Source organism: Pezoporus flaviventris, unplaced genomic scaffold (assembly GCF_033815535.1).
Source record: "Pezoporus flaviventris isolate CSIRO_AGI_PZ_B2104156 unplaced genomic scaffold, CSIRO_AGI_Pfla_v1 ptg000031l, whole genome shotgun sequence".
Classification (NCBI taxonomy): Eukaryota; Metazoa; Chordata; class Aves; order Psittaciformes; family Psittacidae; genus Pezoporus; species Pezoporus flaviventris.
Window position 1 is genome coordinate 57844899 of NW_026892579.1, and position 16776 is coordinate 57861674.

General features: G+C 40.8%; 1 protein-coding gene across 9 annotated transcripts in view; it reads left to right on the plus strand.

Moving 5' to 3' along the window:
* Window positions 1-16776, plus strand: part of EHBP1 (EH domain binding protein 1) — a 226647-nt gene that overhangs the window by 75451 nt on the left and 134420 nt on the right. For all 9 annotated transcript variants that reach the window (XM_061461391.1, XM_061461386.1, XM_061461387.1 and 6 more), the window contains exons 6-7: window positions 13337-13518; window positions 15789-15928. In XM_061461391.1, the coding sequence (XP_061317375.1) occupies window positions 13337-13518; window positions 15789-15928 (322 nt within the window). The remainder of the gene's footprint in view (window positions 1-13336; window positions 13519-15788; window positions 15929-16776) is intronic.

The following is a 16776-nucleotide window of genomic DNA, read 5'->3' on the forward strand; positions in this document are numbered from 1 at the left end:
CATACACAGAAAAAATGAAATCTGTTTTTGACGAGCTTTTTCATAGAAGCAGCAAGAGAGGATTGAACATGTAATGTGCATTAGTAATAGTGAATAGAGATGGGGAGATCTGAGATGTTTGCCTGGGATGACTTCTATTTCTTGATAGTAACAGCATTTAACAGAAACCTAAGATAAGAGAAAAGGGAAGGGGGGGTTTAAGTTGTTTGCCAAAATATAATAAGACAAACCTGTGCTGAAGCAGACATGCATGGATTCTTGTATGCCTTGCCATATATTCATAAGTATTGCAGGGAACTGCCACATATCTCTGTGACAAACTCAGCTAATAGATAATACACAGTGAAGAAAATGTTAAATGCATTGCTTCTTTGCACAGGCAATATGATTGTGTTGCTCTAGTGACAGTGTGGTTCTGGTTGACAGGGCAGCTTCATTACAAGCCCCTGTTTTCAGGCTATTGCAGCTTTAAAAAAAAAATAGAAATCACCCATTGGACTGAATTTTTTTTATGCTTGTCAGTCTTGGGGTGAATTTTACTTTAAGTGCAAAGTTAGAAGAAATCCATTTAGCTGTTTCCCTGATTGAAATAAATTTGAAGGGATGGATGGGCTTTTAAAAAGTTGAGGTTTATGTTTATCACAGAGCTCCATTTTGGAATGCTTTGTGGAATGCCTTGCTGTTAAAATGTAGATGATGTTGTTTATATAAAAAAAAATATATATATATATAAAAATAACACAAGTAACTGCACCTGCACTGCACACTGTTCCCACTTCTGTGTGTTCACAGGGTGTGCCAGCTGAGATGTCTTGCAGGTGTGAGCATGCCCCTGTTCTCGCTTCACACAGATCTTAATTTTCAGCTGCCTTCCTTTTACCCTAGTTCTATACTTACCCTTTGCCCCTGCTTCTTTCTGCATACGTCAGATTCAAAGCATATGTCAGAGGTACGGCATCGGGTACATCCATAGATTCAGTATTTCTTTCTTCTTCCTTTCCTCTGTAGGGGAGAGTGCTGCACACAGGAGCCATCACTTGCAAACTGCACTGCCCTTAGGTAACAGCCTAGTGTAGATCTGGATATTAAAGATGTCTCACTGAGTTTTTGTCCCTTCTAGTGAGCTACAGATTTGGATAAAAGATATTCTTAATAAAGTGGCATGGGCAAGAGAACTGTATATTTGTATGAAGACACTTTCTTGAAGAGCCAGCTCTTCCAGAGTGACTTTTGTGATTGGTATCATGGCCATGGAGCTGTAAGAGTTATGGTGGTCTTGCATCATGTCCTCCAGGGTGGTAGCTGGGAACTACAGTGAGAGGCTATGAGTGATAAAGGGAGGAGCACCAGGCAGGTCTGGTGATTCCTCTGTAGTTTGGGAGACCTTTCCAGCTGTGTTATATTCTCTTGGTGTTGTCTATTTTGGTCATTTGGCACATGCTTAAAGTGAAGTTGTGAGCAATAGGGAAGAGAATAAAGAAAGCACATTCATTAATTTAATAATGGAGATAGATTCATGTTCCAGTATTAAGGGAGATGTTCACTTCAGATAAGATCATGCTGGGGTTTTTTGAATGGCCTTTTAGCCTAAACCTGAGGTATTACCAATATGATAAATAATTTGACCCAAGGGCTCAGATTCTGACAAGGAGAACAGTCGCTGTGTGAGCATCACTGCTCAGCACACAGCTGTCAGGAGTTACAAACCATGTATCTGTTCATTCTGTGCTTTTTAAGGGGCCAGCTTTCAGTGCAGGAACAATGTAAGAGTTTTAATACCTTCTCCTGACACTGTTAAAAGCTATTGTGTGACATAAGCCTTGCAAATTTTATGTCATTTAATATTGTGCATTATTCTAAGGAAAGTTATCCTTGGATAGTAACTACTGGTTGAAGATACACTGGTATTTTACAAAATCCACTTAAGCAGGTTTATATGTGCTAGAAAATTAAGTCTAGACAATGTTATAAGCCATCTTAAAATACAGCATTTTTGGGAAGGGTGAATGAAAGCATGTAAGTTTGCTGGAGCAGTTAAACTTTTGACCGGGTTTCTTCTTTAGTGAGTGTTACCTCAAACTTGCTTCCTTGTTGGAGATTACAAAGGAGCTGAATAATATATTTATGTTTGCAAGTCTGTTTAAATTATCTGCAGTTAATTCTGGTGTCTGTATCATGTGTGCCTTTCTGCATGTCACCTACTTCCCCAGGACAAGGCTTGCAGGTAGGCAGAGCCTAATGTACAGAGCTATAGACTTTTCAATGACTGTTCTTACTATTAAGTTGAACTCAGATATTCGTTGCTGAGCTTGAGATATTATTTCAAACCCACCTTTTTAATGTCAAAGATTCTTAGTCTTTCTTGAAGTGACACCAAGAGAGAGTAAGGAAATGTAGAGCCTAGAATGGAAAGTGAGAAGAAGCTGTAGGCAATGGGAGGGCTTTTCACATCTGGAGCCACCAATAAATAGGTAACTAGTTAACCCTCATCTTAGACAAGCAAACAGCATTTCTTTTCCCACTAAAGACCATCTTCTGTCAGGGGACCCTAACTGGGCATCTCTTCTGTAACTGTTTGAAGGTTCAGTAGCACTGTTCATGGGATACCTCTGCATTGAGCAACTGAGCAATAGAGTGAATCATAAAAACAGAAGCTTCCTGCCAGGCAAAATAGAGCTAAAGTGCCAGGCACTGGTAGGTGAGCTTAAATACAGATTTTATAACAGCTGTTGGCTATTATTTAAAAAACAAACCAAGAAAAAACAGAAAACAACCTGTGAGTCCCTTCAGTCAATACATGGAATAATGTGGAGTTATGAGTTGCTGAGCAGCAAATGAAGTCATGGATATCACATCAGCTCCCCCTAAGGAAGGAAAAAGTCTCACATAATAGGTGTTTATTATTCCAGTTTCAGCTAAAAATTTAGGAACCAATTTTATCATCTGCTGTTACTCCCCTTCTAGCATTAGGTAAATTATCTATATTTCTGCTTTGTTCTGAAGCCAACTCTACAGAAATACTATACTTATGCAATAAACCCTTTAAAAGCAGAGAGAAAATTAAACCGGAACCAGGGGGAATACTGTTTGGAAGTGCCTCAGCCAAAGTAGCATGGGAGTTGCTCTCGGGGGCGGATAGCACACTGTGAAGGATGCAGCTCAGTGGCACACAGCAGAAAATGAAGGACTGTTATTTCATAGAATCACAGAATAGTTAGGGTTGCAAAGGACCTTAAGATCATCAAGTTTCAACCCTCCTGCCATGGGCAGGGGCACCTCACACTGAACCATGCCACCCAAGGCTCTGTTCAACCTGGCCTTATTTACTGCAAAACTGCCCTGCGTGCAGCCCTTTACCCCACAGCCAGCCTCACCTGCCATGTATCACCAGCAGCTCAAGCCCAGGCTTCTTTAAATCTGCTCCTTTGAGAGCTAGGGTTTGAGGATTTTGGTAGTCGATAATAACAAGTTTGTCTGCCAACAAGTTTGTCTGCCAACTTTGGCTGAGCTTCTGTGAGCTCATGTCCCGCATCCATGGCATGATTGCAGTTCTGCACAGGAATTACGGTAGGACTTACGCTCACAGGTTTTGCTATCTAAAAGTTATTTCATCTCAATGGCTTTTGCTTACTAGTGATTTATGTAGTAATACACACAGACTTGCACACAGCTGCAGCGTATACCTTAGCAGGCCCAGGGCACATGGTCACGTTACTGGCTGTTGTAGCATTTGGGTCCAGGAAAGGAACAGACAGTCCCTACCATGCAATGAACCCAATGGGAGAGAGCAAATGACTGCATTTGTAGTAGTAGGGCATTAATGAGCTCAGTATTGCAGGAAAGGATGTGATTTTTGTAGCTAAGTAATATGCAATAGTCAAGTATCTCAGGGCTCCCGAGAATTACGGCATAAGGTGTACTTCTGCAAACACAAACAAAAATTCACATACTTCATAAACCTACAGTGAAGTTTGCATAGAGCATGAACGAAGACAAAGAGTTTAGCAGGTGGTCAAAGGCATCTTACAGTAAATTTAAACCTGGCATTAATGGATGCTTGCACAGCATCTCTAGAGAAGGGATCTGAAAGAGCAAGGAGGAAGAAGGCTACAAATACTAGAGCAAATATTTCTCAACATCAGTTATCAATCTTGTTGCATCCTTCTGAGGGAGAGTGTTCAGAGTTCCTGTTTTACTGAACAGTCCAAAGGAGAAAGTAGTGAAAGCTTTTAAATGGACACATAAAGCAGTTAGCCACATCCTTCTCGAGATTGAGTGTTTCAGGGTCCAGGAGTTATCTGCTACTTATTAAAGATGTTCAGCTCACCTGTAAACTTTTCTCCATTGCCCTTTGGAAGCATCAAGTCCACTTTAGAAGGACATATCTGTCTCATGCACATGGTCTATTAATAAACTGGCTCAACTAAAATTTTGGTTGTGAACATAAAAATGCCATCTGTCCAGTAGCTCTTGAAAAAGATTGATAGGTTGGGTTTGGGGATTTTAGGCTTTTGGTTTTTTTTGTTTTTTGTTTAGCAAATCAGAACCTCCAAATTTTCTTGGTGGTTGTTTGCATAGTGAAGATGAATTAATTTAATAGGCATCATTTCACTTTCTAAACTTTCCCTCTTCAGAGATTCCCAGAGTCTGTGAGTTCAAGGGATTAGCTTGTGAAGATGAACTGCTTGTTGTTACCCACAGCATGTTGCTTGAGCACACCCGTGGGTATGATTTGGCTCAGAAAGAACCTTTCACTACATACCCGAGTCTCTCAGGGTGCTAGTGAAATCTCATGGGCTGTCCTAAAAGCAGACTGTAGGAGCACCGTAGGTGTAGTAGCCTATTGTATTTTCTTTTTGCCTTCTGAAAGTATTAAGTGCTAACTAAGAAACGTGTTGTGCTTCCACTGCAGTGATTCATCAATCTAGATGTGCTAAAACGCCCATCATGTTGGTGTTTTTGAAGTAGCCTTTTAGCCTAAACCTAAGATATTACCAATATGATAAATAATTTGACACAAGGGCTCTGGTTCTGACAAGGGTCACTTTGTGAGCATCACAAATATATATTTATATAATCAAGTGTGGCTGTTTCAACATTTATGCATATTTTCTACTTTCCTTCCCAGTCCCCATGTCTGGAGTTCAGACTTTCCTGGCATGTGCAGGATTTCTTAAACATTAAATTCTCCATTCAAATGCATCATAATTCCTAATAATATTCTGGACACCTTGAACCATTATTTGCCTTTAAACAAGTTTTCAGCACAGATCGTGCTGCCTGCAGTTCGGTCCCCCAAATCTCCCATCCGACTGTCTAAATTACTTTAACTGACATAGTTTCTAATTTACTCTCTCCAGTTGAGAGAGCTCCCTGTAGCTTGTCTATTTTAGCATTTAATTGCTGTATACTCTCACAAATTAAATTCTGTAGTGATCCATTTTGCTCTGCCAGTGAAGCAGTGATCTTTTCATCTAAGCAAGATGGTGCTTGCAAGTCTGCCGCTGGGGCTGGCATCCAGCATCAGGAGAGGGAGAACTTCCCATTTGCTCTCCTGTGGTGTGTGGTAGCTGTCGGGGCAGTGGGGTTCGTGCCAGAGGACAGCTTTCCTTCACAACGTTCTCTGTTCTATTCTGAAGCATAAAGGAAAGTGAAATCCTTAAAACTTGCTCCTCTCAGTGGGTTTTTGCAGTGATAAAAACTGCTTTTTCTGATTATTTCATGCAACCAGAACGCTTCTCTCGAAAATCTGCATATGTTTGTGAGCTTTTTAGCATTTGCTTCTATAAAATGTGAAAAGGCAGCCTCTAAAATACTCCACTGTATGTGTTCCTTTACTGGGAGGAAGATAGTCACTGTTTCTTTTGGCAAAATAACAATATCCAATTAGGAAACTTGTTATCTTCCCCATTAGCTCTTTTTTTGGATAATGTTTGTACAGTCCTTACACATTACTTAATATGTTTCTATTAAAGAGGGACCATTTAGTATCTAAATAAGAGGCACAGTACTTTTTTTATCTAGTTTCTCTTGAATGGATATATTCTACTGTGTTTTCTCAATGTATGTGTATGGAAAGGGGAAGGTATTTGAGTCTCGGTGATTAAGGACTGTGTTTCAGCAAGGGGTTGAAGGTCTGTGTAGGGAAGCTGAGTACAGGTGAGGAGGGGTAAAATACATTCTGCCTTTTTCTGTGGAGGGACTCTTTCCCCAGCCAAATAACCCAGAAGAATATAACCTGTGAACAAAACTTGGCCAGTGTTTTGATTCTGTAACTCTGGAAGTGTGAGGTCAGTTTAACAGAAAATACAAAGCTGTTTCCTACTTATTTGTGCTTCTTATATTAACCTTGAAGAAGATTTACCAGGCAGTTGGTAATTACAGGACACAAGGTCATTAAAAATGCATTTTTAAGGAAAGAAGGCTGCATGAAATTTGCATCATTGCATTATTTGGATCTCCTTTAAATTAATAGTCTGAGTCCAGACCTTTCATATGGAGGTGTTAATCTTTCATTAGGAGGAAAGCTGAGCACTGTTTAATAGTGTGATGTGACTGTCTGTCATCTGTGATCATCATCTTCAAAGTGAAAATGGGCCGTTTGTTTTTACATCTGTGGTACAGATTATCTGTTCTTCATTCCTCAGAGTATTTTATTTCTGTTTTCTGTCAAAGGTCTTGTTTAGTAGGAAAAGATGGGTATGGTTCCTAGAAAATGCTGATGGTTCGTAGCACTGCTTCATATTACTCTCCTTGTAGAGGCTGGACTATGTGGATCCTTTAAGGCTAGGCAGAACTTTACATAAGGGTGGTACTTACTATGTAGTAGCTTTTGGAATGCCTGACGCTGCTCAGTCATGAATGTTGTGGAAGAGAATGATTCAGGTTGCATTATTGAAAGAAATTTGTGTAAGTGAATCTGGTCCTGTAGCTGTGACAGTAAATGCAGCTCCACTGGCTTCATTTGAACTGAGTGTGGTTAATTTTCCATTCTCTACCCCCAGAATTTGTTGTATGATCGTAGTTGAAGACTTGTGGAAGTAACACAAATTGCTGTAGAGGGATAGTGCTGGGGACTGCTACTTAAAAGCCCATCCATAGCTATTTAAATTCCCGTTTGCAGTACATGTCTGCATATGTGCTGTAGGTCACCTGGCTTTAGCAGAGCCGTGTGCCGGGTGCTCCCGTGCAATGAAGGCTCATCCCAGCCTGGCCCTGTACTACTTGCAGCTATGTGTCTTCTGACTGACTTGATTTTGTGCCTCTTTGGAGTAGGTTTCAGGTGATGTGTAATGCATTGCCTCTCTTAAAAAGCAGAGAGTTTCCAAATTACTCTCTTGTTATCGAATGAGCTCCATCTTTATTGTTAAATGTTGTGATAATAAGAGAGGTAACAAAATACATGGATCATTTCCCTCTTGTGACTTCAAAACTGACTTTTCCATGCACCCTTTCACAAAACGTGATGTGGCAACTCTGGCAGTCACATGTATGTAAAAGACCTGGAGGCATAATTGAGCCTTATGCATTTTAAACTTTGATTAAGTAGTCAAAATCAGAGAAGTTGAGCAATTAAAATATTTGCATTGGGATTCCTGCTTTACCTTCCACAAAACTCCATGTGCTCATACAAGGCACAGCTAACACCAGATCAGACTTTTATTATTAAATGGATGTTATTTATTTACATTGTTACCAAAGTGTGCTTCTGTTTGAAATAACTTATTCCAGCCTACTGCTGAGCTGTTCCTTTATATCCCACTCATTCTCTTGGATTATTTTGTCTCTGCTGATCTAAGAATTATCTATTCTTCTGCAAGAAAATTTCTCTGTGGTCTGGGGTAGCTCAGATTGTATAATACAGGCATGTGATTTTTTGAAGAAAACATTACAACCCTTGTGAGAAGTGGTTATTAGCATTTTCTGACACTTAAAAACAAGTTTTTAGAAGTTGGTTGTGTATCAGAAAACAATCCATTGTGAAATCAAATCATGGACCTAAGCGCCTTGAGAATATCCTTTACAGGGGAAAAAAATATTCCCCCTCTCTACTTATATATCTAAAGTCATGTAAGGCCAAACCTTTGAAGCTTAAAAGGAGAAAACATTGCAACACTCCCAACGCTTAATTTTCTGGGAGAGTAGGAGAATGGACTTAAGCTTGCACGTGAAGGAAAATAAAACATGAAAGATTGGGGGCTCTCTGTTTTTGTGTTGATTTTTGAGTTTTGTTTTGGGGGGGGTTTACTATGATTAATTTACAAATTTGGATTTCTTTTATTGGCAGTGGGAACCTGAAAAGTCACCTTCTGTCTTTGACTCACAAAAAGATTATGAAATTCATTCCTTTCTCAGGTTGACTGAGCTTGATTGCCAAGTATGTCTGATTCTTCACAGCACCTTAGAATATTTAGTGCTAGGAGAATCATCTTGCACATGGCTGGCTTCTCCCCTTTGTATTGGCACACAGCTCCCTCCACTCTTGTCTCCCTCCTCCTCTACACCAGCTAACCCCAGAGGCTATCACAAGGAATTGCTCGCAGTCATCTTCACTGGGAGAACTTTGCCTCTTTCTGATTAAGGTCTCTTATTTACTCTCTGATCCAGATAATCTGAAGCTGCAAATGGCAAAATGATCATTTATACAATAAATAGTGAAAATGGAATTCCATATAATTCCAAAATTCTCCTGCCTCTACGTCCATGTCCAGCTTTCAGATGCTTGCAGGTTTAATGCTCTGTTCTTTCTCTTCACTTCAGACTCACCATTGAACTGATCTTTGGGTTGGCTTATCTTGTTTGCTTTGACTTTTTTAGTAAAATCATCTCTATAAAGACAACATACATCTGAGTTAGCTGATAAGATGGTGTGTTTCTAACAAGAGACGTTAGCTCTGTCCCCAAAACCACCTTTTTTTCAGAGTCCCTGAAACATATTTGTGTTTCCTATGATAGATGCCTTCCCAGGGACCCTGCGGGAGGTGTGTCTGTTGCTCTTGTAGCATAGGGTGTATATAACAGGTGAGCCAGCCCCGAGAAGGCATTGGTAGCTACACAAGGAAATAATCTAGGTCTTTGTTAAAATTGGGGATTGTTTTGTTAAATTGGGGGTTGTTTACAGCTGCTGGGAAGTGATATTCATAGTCAAACTGAGAAGAGTACATCAGAATATAGGCATGGTATGTCTGATCAATGACTCGCCTGGAAGGCTGTAAGCAAGTACCCATGTTCATGATTTGTTTCATCTAAGATCTGTTTCTCACTGGGTGGAGACACAATTCCTTGTTTTGGGGGTGGTTCAATTGATGAAAGAGAGTGAGGACGTGACAACAGACATGCATCTTCTTTTAAAAGAAAAAAAAAAGATAGTGCAAAGCATCTTTTTGAGGACAAAGTAATTGTATAATTTGGGAATAATGACCAAATGAAGCGTCTTGCCATGCCCTTTGAGTTATGGAGACGCAAAGAGTTAGGTTTGCACGCAAAGAGTTGTCGTCAATGCCTCAGTGTCCAGCTGGAGACTAGTAACGAGTGGTGTCCCTCAGGGATCGGTGTTGGGATCAGTCTTGTTTAACATCTTTGTCGCTGACATGGACAGTGGGATTGAGTGCGCCCTCAGCAAGTTTGCCGATGACACCAAGCTGTGTGGTTCGGTTGATACGCTGGAGGGAAGGAATGCAATCCAGAGGGACCTTGACACGCTTGTGAGGTGGGCTGATGCCAACCTCATGAGGTTTAACCATGCCAAGTGCAAGGTCCTACACCTGGGTCGGAGCAATCCCAGGCACAGCTACATGTTGGGCAGAGAAAAGGTTCAGAGCAGCACTGCGGAGAAGGACTTGGGGGTGTTGGTTGGTGAGAAAATGAACATGAGCCAGCTTCAGTGTGCGCTCCCAGCCCAGAAAGCCAACCGTATCCTGGGCTGCATCAAAAGGAGCATGACCAGCAGGTCGAAGGAGGTGATCCTGCCCCTCTGCTCTGCTCCTGTGAGACCTCACCTGGAGCATTGTGTGCAGTTCTGGTGTCCTCAACATAAAAAGGACATGGAACTGTTGGAACAAGTCCAGAGAAGGGCCACGAGGATGATCAGGGGCCTGGAGCACCTCCTGTATGAAGAGAGGCTGAGGAAGTTGGGGCTGTTCAGCCTGGAGAAGAGAAGTCTGCATGGAGACCTCAGAGCAGCCTTCCAGTATCTGAAGGGGGGCTGTAAGGGTGCTGGGGAGGGACTCTTCATTAGAGACTGTAGTGACAGGACAAGGGGTAACGGGTTAAAACTTAAACAGGGGAAGTTTAGGTTGGATATAAGAAGGAAATTCTTTCCTGTTAGGGTGGTGAGGCACTGGAATGGGTTGCCCAGGGAGGTTGTGAATGCTCCAACCCTGGCAGTGTTCAAGACCAGGTTGGATGAGGCCTTGGGTGACATGGTTTAGTGTGAGGTGTCCCTGCCCACGGCAAGCGAGTTGGATCTAGATGATCTTAAGGTCCTTTCCAACCCTAACGATTCTATGATTCTATGTTGCTAACTGTAATTTCAATAAGAATAACTGTGATACTGTAATAAAGACTTTAAAACCAGCTAAGGTATAATTCTTTTAGTCTGCCAACATAAGCTCAACCCAACTGATTCACAGAAGAGTGAAATTCAAAGTGTGACAAATGTTTCCTAGTCATTATAGCCCACCAGAGGAATATTTTTATTTGGCCTGACTGCTCGTGAGGGTATATTCAAGTTAGAATCATACAGTCATAGAAGAGCTCAGGTTGGAAGGTACATGGAAAGATACCTGATCCAAACTTTCACAGGAAAGGGAGCCTAGACATGGTGACCTAGTGCCCTGCCCAGTTGCAGCTCGTAAACCTCCCATGATGGGGACTGTACCATGTCCCTGGAGAGGTTGTCCCAGTGATTGACTATTCTTGCTATAAAAAATGTCTGTCTTCTATTGAGATGAAGCCTCCTGGTACAACTTGCTTCCTTATCTTCTCCATGTGGCTCCAAGTTAGTTATTAATTTCTGGTTGCTTTTGTTTGGCAGACAAGCACATGTGCTAGCATTGGCAATTGCATATGCCAGTTGCAAAAATGCTTGTACACCACATTATATATGCCAGTTTTCTCTAAAGGTAGATTAAAACCAAAAACTAACTGGAAGAGGCTTATGCAAACTTTCTTTCTGTTCACCTTGACTATTATTTTTACACCATAGTATGAATATTGAAGCTTTGTGAAGCAAGTTGCTCTTAACATGCAAACTGCTTATGTACATTTACTTGGAGAGCACGCAAGAAAGACGTGTCATGTCTCTGACGTTGCTTTCTGAAGAGGCGCTGCGGTATATCTTACTTTCAGTATAATGAGTTGTAATGTTTAGTTATTCTAAAGGTATGGTACAATAACAGATTATTCTTGTTCATATCTGTGTAATAATTGAAACTCCCTGATCACACTTTCCATTTTACACATTGTCAGAACCTTGGACCTTAATCTTGCTCTTTGATTGACAGTTGCGGCCGGGGAAAGAGCACTTGTATTGTTTGTGGTAGTCGCATCTGTTCAACTTGATTCAGTTGAGAGTATTTGCATATTCTTAAGTATTTCTTCTGAGAAGGCCTAAATCCTTCTCAAGTGTTTGATGCATTTTTGAAATTCATTCATAAGGTATCTACATGCACTAATAGTTCTGTATAATATTGCTGTGCATAATCTGACAGATAAGGCCAGTTTTTTAAACAAGGTATTCTTTGGGGATGACATATTACATTCTGACTTATTCTACGGGGTGGAAATGTCAAGTACTTTGAAAAAGGATGCTTGAATGTTTTGATTGAATTAATATTCTTTATTGAACACATTGCCAACCGCAGTAAAATGTAGTCTTATTGTGAGAACATTTTTCAAAAGAGTTAACAACAGGGCTTTTTTGTTTTATTTTTGTCACTGGAGCTTTATCACATATAATCATTCCTTTGCTGCTGATATTAGATGGAACGCAGAAGTAGATTCCTAGATGCTTTTAGATTAATTTGTTTGAATTGTTAAACTGTGAGCAATACCCTTATCTTGAAATACATCTTAAGCTTTTGAAATACAACTTACTTTTATTTTTTTATTTTCTTGCTTTTTAGATTTTTCTTCCAAATTTTGTATCAGTATTTTTTGAAGCATTGTCAACCTTAATTTCAGAAACCAGTCACTCTTGATATTACATGTACAGAACTAGTGAGAAGTACCATTGCTTTGAAGAATACTCAGGCATTGTATTTGAGCATTGTCGTGGTTTAAACCCAGCCAGCCAGCTCGTTCACTCACTCCCCCCCTTCTTGCCCTCCCCCTACTCCCGGAGGGATGGAGAGGAGAATCAAAAGAATGCAACTCCCATGGGTTGAGATAAGTACAGTTTAGCAACTAAGGTATAACCCAAATCACTACTGCTATCACCAATAATAATAATGATAAAGGAAATAACAAGGGAAGAGAATATTTCACCACCCACCAACCAATAACTCGCCCCGCCCCCGACCAACCGAGCACTGACCGATACCTCCTCCAACCCTGCAGTCACCCAGCCCTTCCGTGTAACTCTCAGTTACACCCTGGGCATGATGTGCTGTGGTATGGAATACCTCTTTGGTCAGTTTGGGTCAGGTGTCCTGTCTCTGCTTCCTCCTGGCTTCCCCTCCTCCCTGGCAGAGCATGAGCCTCACAAAGTCCTTGGCCAGACCAAACCATCATTGTTATCAGCTCTGTTCCCAGGCCGAAAGTCAAAACACTGCACTGCACCAGCTACCAAGAAGGAGAAACATGACTGCTACTGCTGAACCAAGCACAAGCATCAAACACAGATAGCAGTTCAAAAATATTAACTTGATGGCCTAAATCCATTACATGAAGAAATATATGCATAATTGAAAACCATGTCTTGCCTAGGTTGGATGTCCTAGTCCAGGACTGCCTGAGATTAGACAAAGCTACTCCAGTTTGCTATCAGAAGGAATGGAGATGTATTCCCACTTGCTTAAATGGATGTTTGCTGTGGATGCTACTACAAGCTTCAGCTGTTAAAGACCTCGGATCTCATATGGAAGACCACTAACCATAATGAGTAACTTTTTTTTTACCTTGCACTAGACAAGTGCTCAAAGACCCACTGTTAGTAACTGATGTAGTGTAAGAAAAGGGTTTCTGTCTTTGCAGAGGACCGTAGCAATCCCTGCTGCCTGTGTACTTGAAAAAAGAATGATGCACATTTAATAAGTGTATTTTTTTGTTTTGTGCGCATGCAGGTTTCAGTGTAACAGCGCCTTTTACATTAGTTTTATTCTTCCTTTGCTTTCAGGAATCTCCTTCTGGACGAAGAAAAGCGCTTGCCACCAGCAGCATCAATATGAAGCAATATGCAAGCCCCATGCCTACACAGACGGATGTCAAGTTAAAATTCAAGCCTTTGTCCAAGAAAGTGGTATCTGCCACACTACAGTTCTCTTTATCTTGTATTTTCCTGAGGGAAGGAAAAGCCACGTAAGTTGTTGTGGGTTTTTTTTTAACCAGATAGCCTGCTTTGTGTTGCTTTTCAAAGAATTCTTTGGATAAAGAGCTTTCTGTATAGAATGGCAGAATTTGAGAGTATCCTTCAGCATACTTATCATTCCTGCCATACTTAGTTTCTTAGCTGAGTAGAAACCGTTTCTTACTCTGATTTTAGTCTTGTGTTCTTCAGAGACAAACAGCTTGTCCTCTAACCTTATTGTAAATAACAGCAGCTTAAAAATATCTACAGGTCTGGAATCAGCAGGATTTCGTTTGTGTGTGTGTGTGTTTGTTCGTCCAACAATACCCTTAGCAGACTGCAAGGGAAATGTAGGAAGGAAGACTTACTTCTATTTCGTCTATTTATATTTCACAAAAAATGAAAGGACAAAGCCAGCTGTAAGTTGAGAGAGGGTGGAGTCACAAGTAAGATTTTTGCCTTGAACACAAGAATATCCTGTGGAATGAGTTCAGTCAGGCACTGACTACCACTCCCCCTTCTCACTTGATTCTGTCCTGTATTTCAACAGCCTTTGGAGGGCAGAGGATACAGATTATTTTTGCAGATCCTGTAACTTCTGCAATTTCTGTCAGATTCAAGGTGTAAGATATTGACAGCTTCATGTGGCTGGAGGATGGACTGCTTGTCACCATCCTGTTTTGCTTTTTTCTTGTCTCAAGAATATGGGAAAATGAGACTGGCAGAACATAAAGAGGCGGAGGGGGAAACTACTGCTCTAGTAGTTCTTTTACCTCTTTTACACTTTTTTTTTCCCCCGCAAAAGGCTAACAGTTTATTTCCAGCTTTCAGTGCCCTGAATGCACTTGGAGACATTGCCCATTGCAATACAAGTGTCCAAAAACTGTTGCATGCACAGCTTTCCAGACTGCTTAAAGCAGTCAGCAGTGTGATCAGACCAGTTTGCTCTGGGGTTTATACAACTGGGGCTTGAAAACCCTCAAGAATGGAGACTACACAAGCTTTCTGGACAACCATCCCACTGCTTGTTGGTGACTGCTCCAACTTTTTTCTCACGTCAGATCACAATCTCTCTGCTTTCAATCTGTGTCCAGTGTCTCTAATCCTTCCACCTTGCGCCACTGTCTTCTCAGCAGTGCTGGCAAGCTGCTGCTAGGTCCTCCTGAAGCCATCTCTTCTCCAGGCTCAGAAAGTCCATTTCCCTGAGCCAGTTCAGCTCCAGCTCCTAATGATCTCAGTGGTCCTCTGCTGACCTTGCTCTGGTTTATCAACACCTTTTCCAGTACCGTGGGACCCAACACTGGATGAAGTGGCCTACATGCAGTCCAACAACTCCAAGTAAATAGGAGTCATTACTTCCCTCAGACTGCTGGTTTTGTGGTCCTGTTTTAATGGGTCTCAGGATGTTTTTGCCTTCTTTGGCTGTCAGGACATGGTGCTGGCTCTCCTTAAGCTTGCTCACTGCCAAGATCCCCAGACTGTTTTCAGCAGAGGTGCTCCCTAGGCAGGCAATACCCAGTCTGTTTTATTGTAAAAAATTATTATAATTATTGTAAAAAAATTTAATTAATCCCAATAAATATTCAAATTGGTTTAGGAGAGGAGAGGTAGGCCTGCTGTTGCTTCAAGAATGGCATCATGTACTTTAAAAATCTTGGGCTTTTTAGGAAACAAATGTAGAAAATCCATTTTTATGAATCATTGCCTGCTGTCATCTTTTCATCAAATGTCTGTTTGATATGAAAGGTGCAGTTATGTGAAAGATACATATATGTGATGCAGTCAAATAAGAATTGCAATTGGTCATTGATATGTAATGGGTTTTTATCTTCTTAATGAATGCAAATGTTTAGAAAAGGGATTTTAACGTCTATAGCAGCATCAGGAGTTCTGAGTGAATGTAATGATAGTTGTCACATGCAGCATGTGGACAGTAGGTCTGAACAAGCATTTTCATTTTAACCAAACAAGGCCGTATCAGCATTTACTGGCATTTCTAGAGTGGTTTAAAATTAAGCAGCAGTCACTAAGTTGTCTCCTAATGCAAGGCAGCACTTTTTTTACGCTTTAGAATTTTTGGTAATAGAAAACTTTCCCTTCAGAAATTAATATGCATGAGTGTATCCTTTTGTTCTTTTGCTATATTCAAGATCAGATCTGAGAACAGAGACCTCCCTGAAGAAAACATAAAAATATATAAAGGATTTTTAATGATGTGGTAGTATCAGATGTGGTATTAACAGGCTGCATTTTAATGCCTGGTTTGAAATTTGTTGCTTAGGGATGAAGACATGCAAAGCCTCGCTAGTTTGATGAGTATGAAACAAGCTGACATTGGAAATCTAGATGATTTTGAGGAGGACAATGAAGAAGATGAAGAAAACAGAGTGAATCAAGAGGAAAAGGCTGCAAAAATTACAGGTTGGTTTTGCCACAGGAATGGTAAAGTACAGGTCCTTTGCTAATGGCCAGCTGTGTTCCGTGAATTTTATCCTCATGCTGTATTTGGATTGAACTTGAAAAAAAATCCCAACCAAAACAAGTTATAGGATGGTTTCATTGAAGAGGGACCCATCCGTAACTCGACAGAGTTCAGTTAATATTTGTGGATTTAAAAGAGCGTTGATTTGTGAGGTGGGGGGAGGGTGTCCTGGTTTTAGGACAGAATGCACTAAGTAGGTAGCATTTTAGGGAAGCAAAGACCTGCTGTGAACAGAGGAGTAAAAAGATGGGGGAAAAGGATCAGTGAATTGAGAAGACAAGAGAATGAGCTGAAGGGAAATAATGAAGAGAGTTTGTGAGAATGACTGCGAAATGAGTTGTGCCATGGGTAGGTGCTGAGGTTCTGCTCAATAACATGGTAATTCCAGGCAGCATACTTCTGCCTTTTGGTTGGGGGTGTCTTGTGGAAATGAAGTCAGGAGGCTGTTAAAGGAATTTAACAGAATTTGACAGTAAGGTTGTTTGAAGTGAGATAGTATAACCACATTTGAATTGCTGATGAAAATCCTTAGTGTGTCCAGGATAGCTGAACTAATCGATGCAAGTCAGATCAGGATGTGATGATGTTAAATTGTTGGTAGAGATCATTATGCAGCACTGCTCCAGATGAGTTCTGTAGGAGCTCTTAGTGTAAAAGAATCAGGAAAAGACAAATTAACTTCTGGTGCCAGCCTTCATGCCCGTCTGTGCTCTTTAAAAATGTCTGTTGAAATAAATGGACCCTTCTCTACAGGTAAGGAACAGCATCCCAAACAGAAATTAATTGC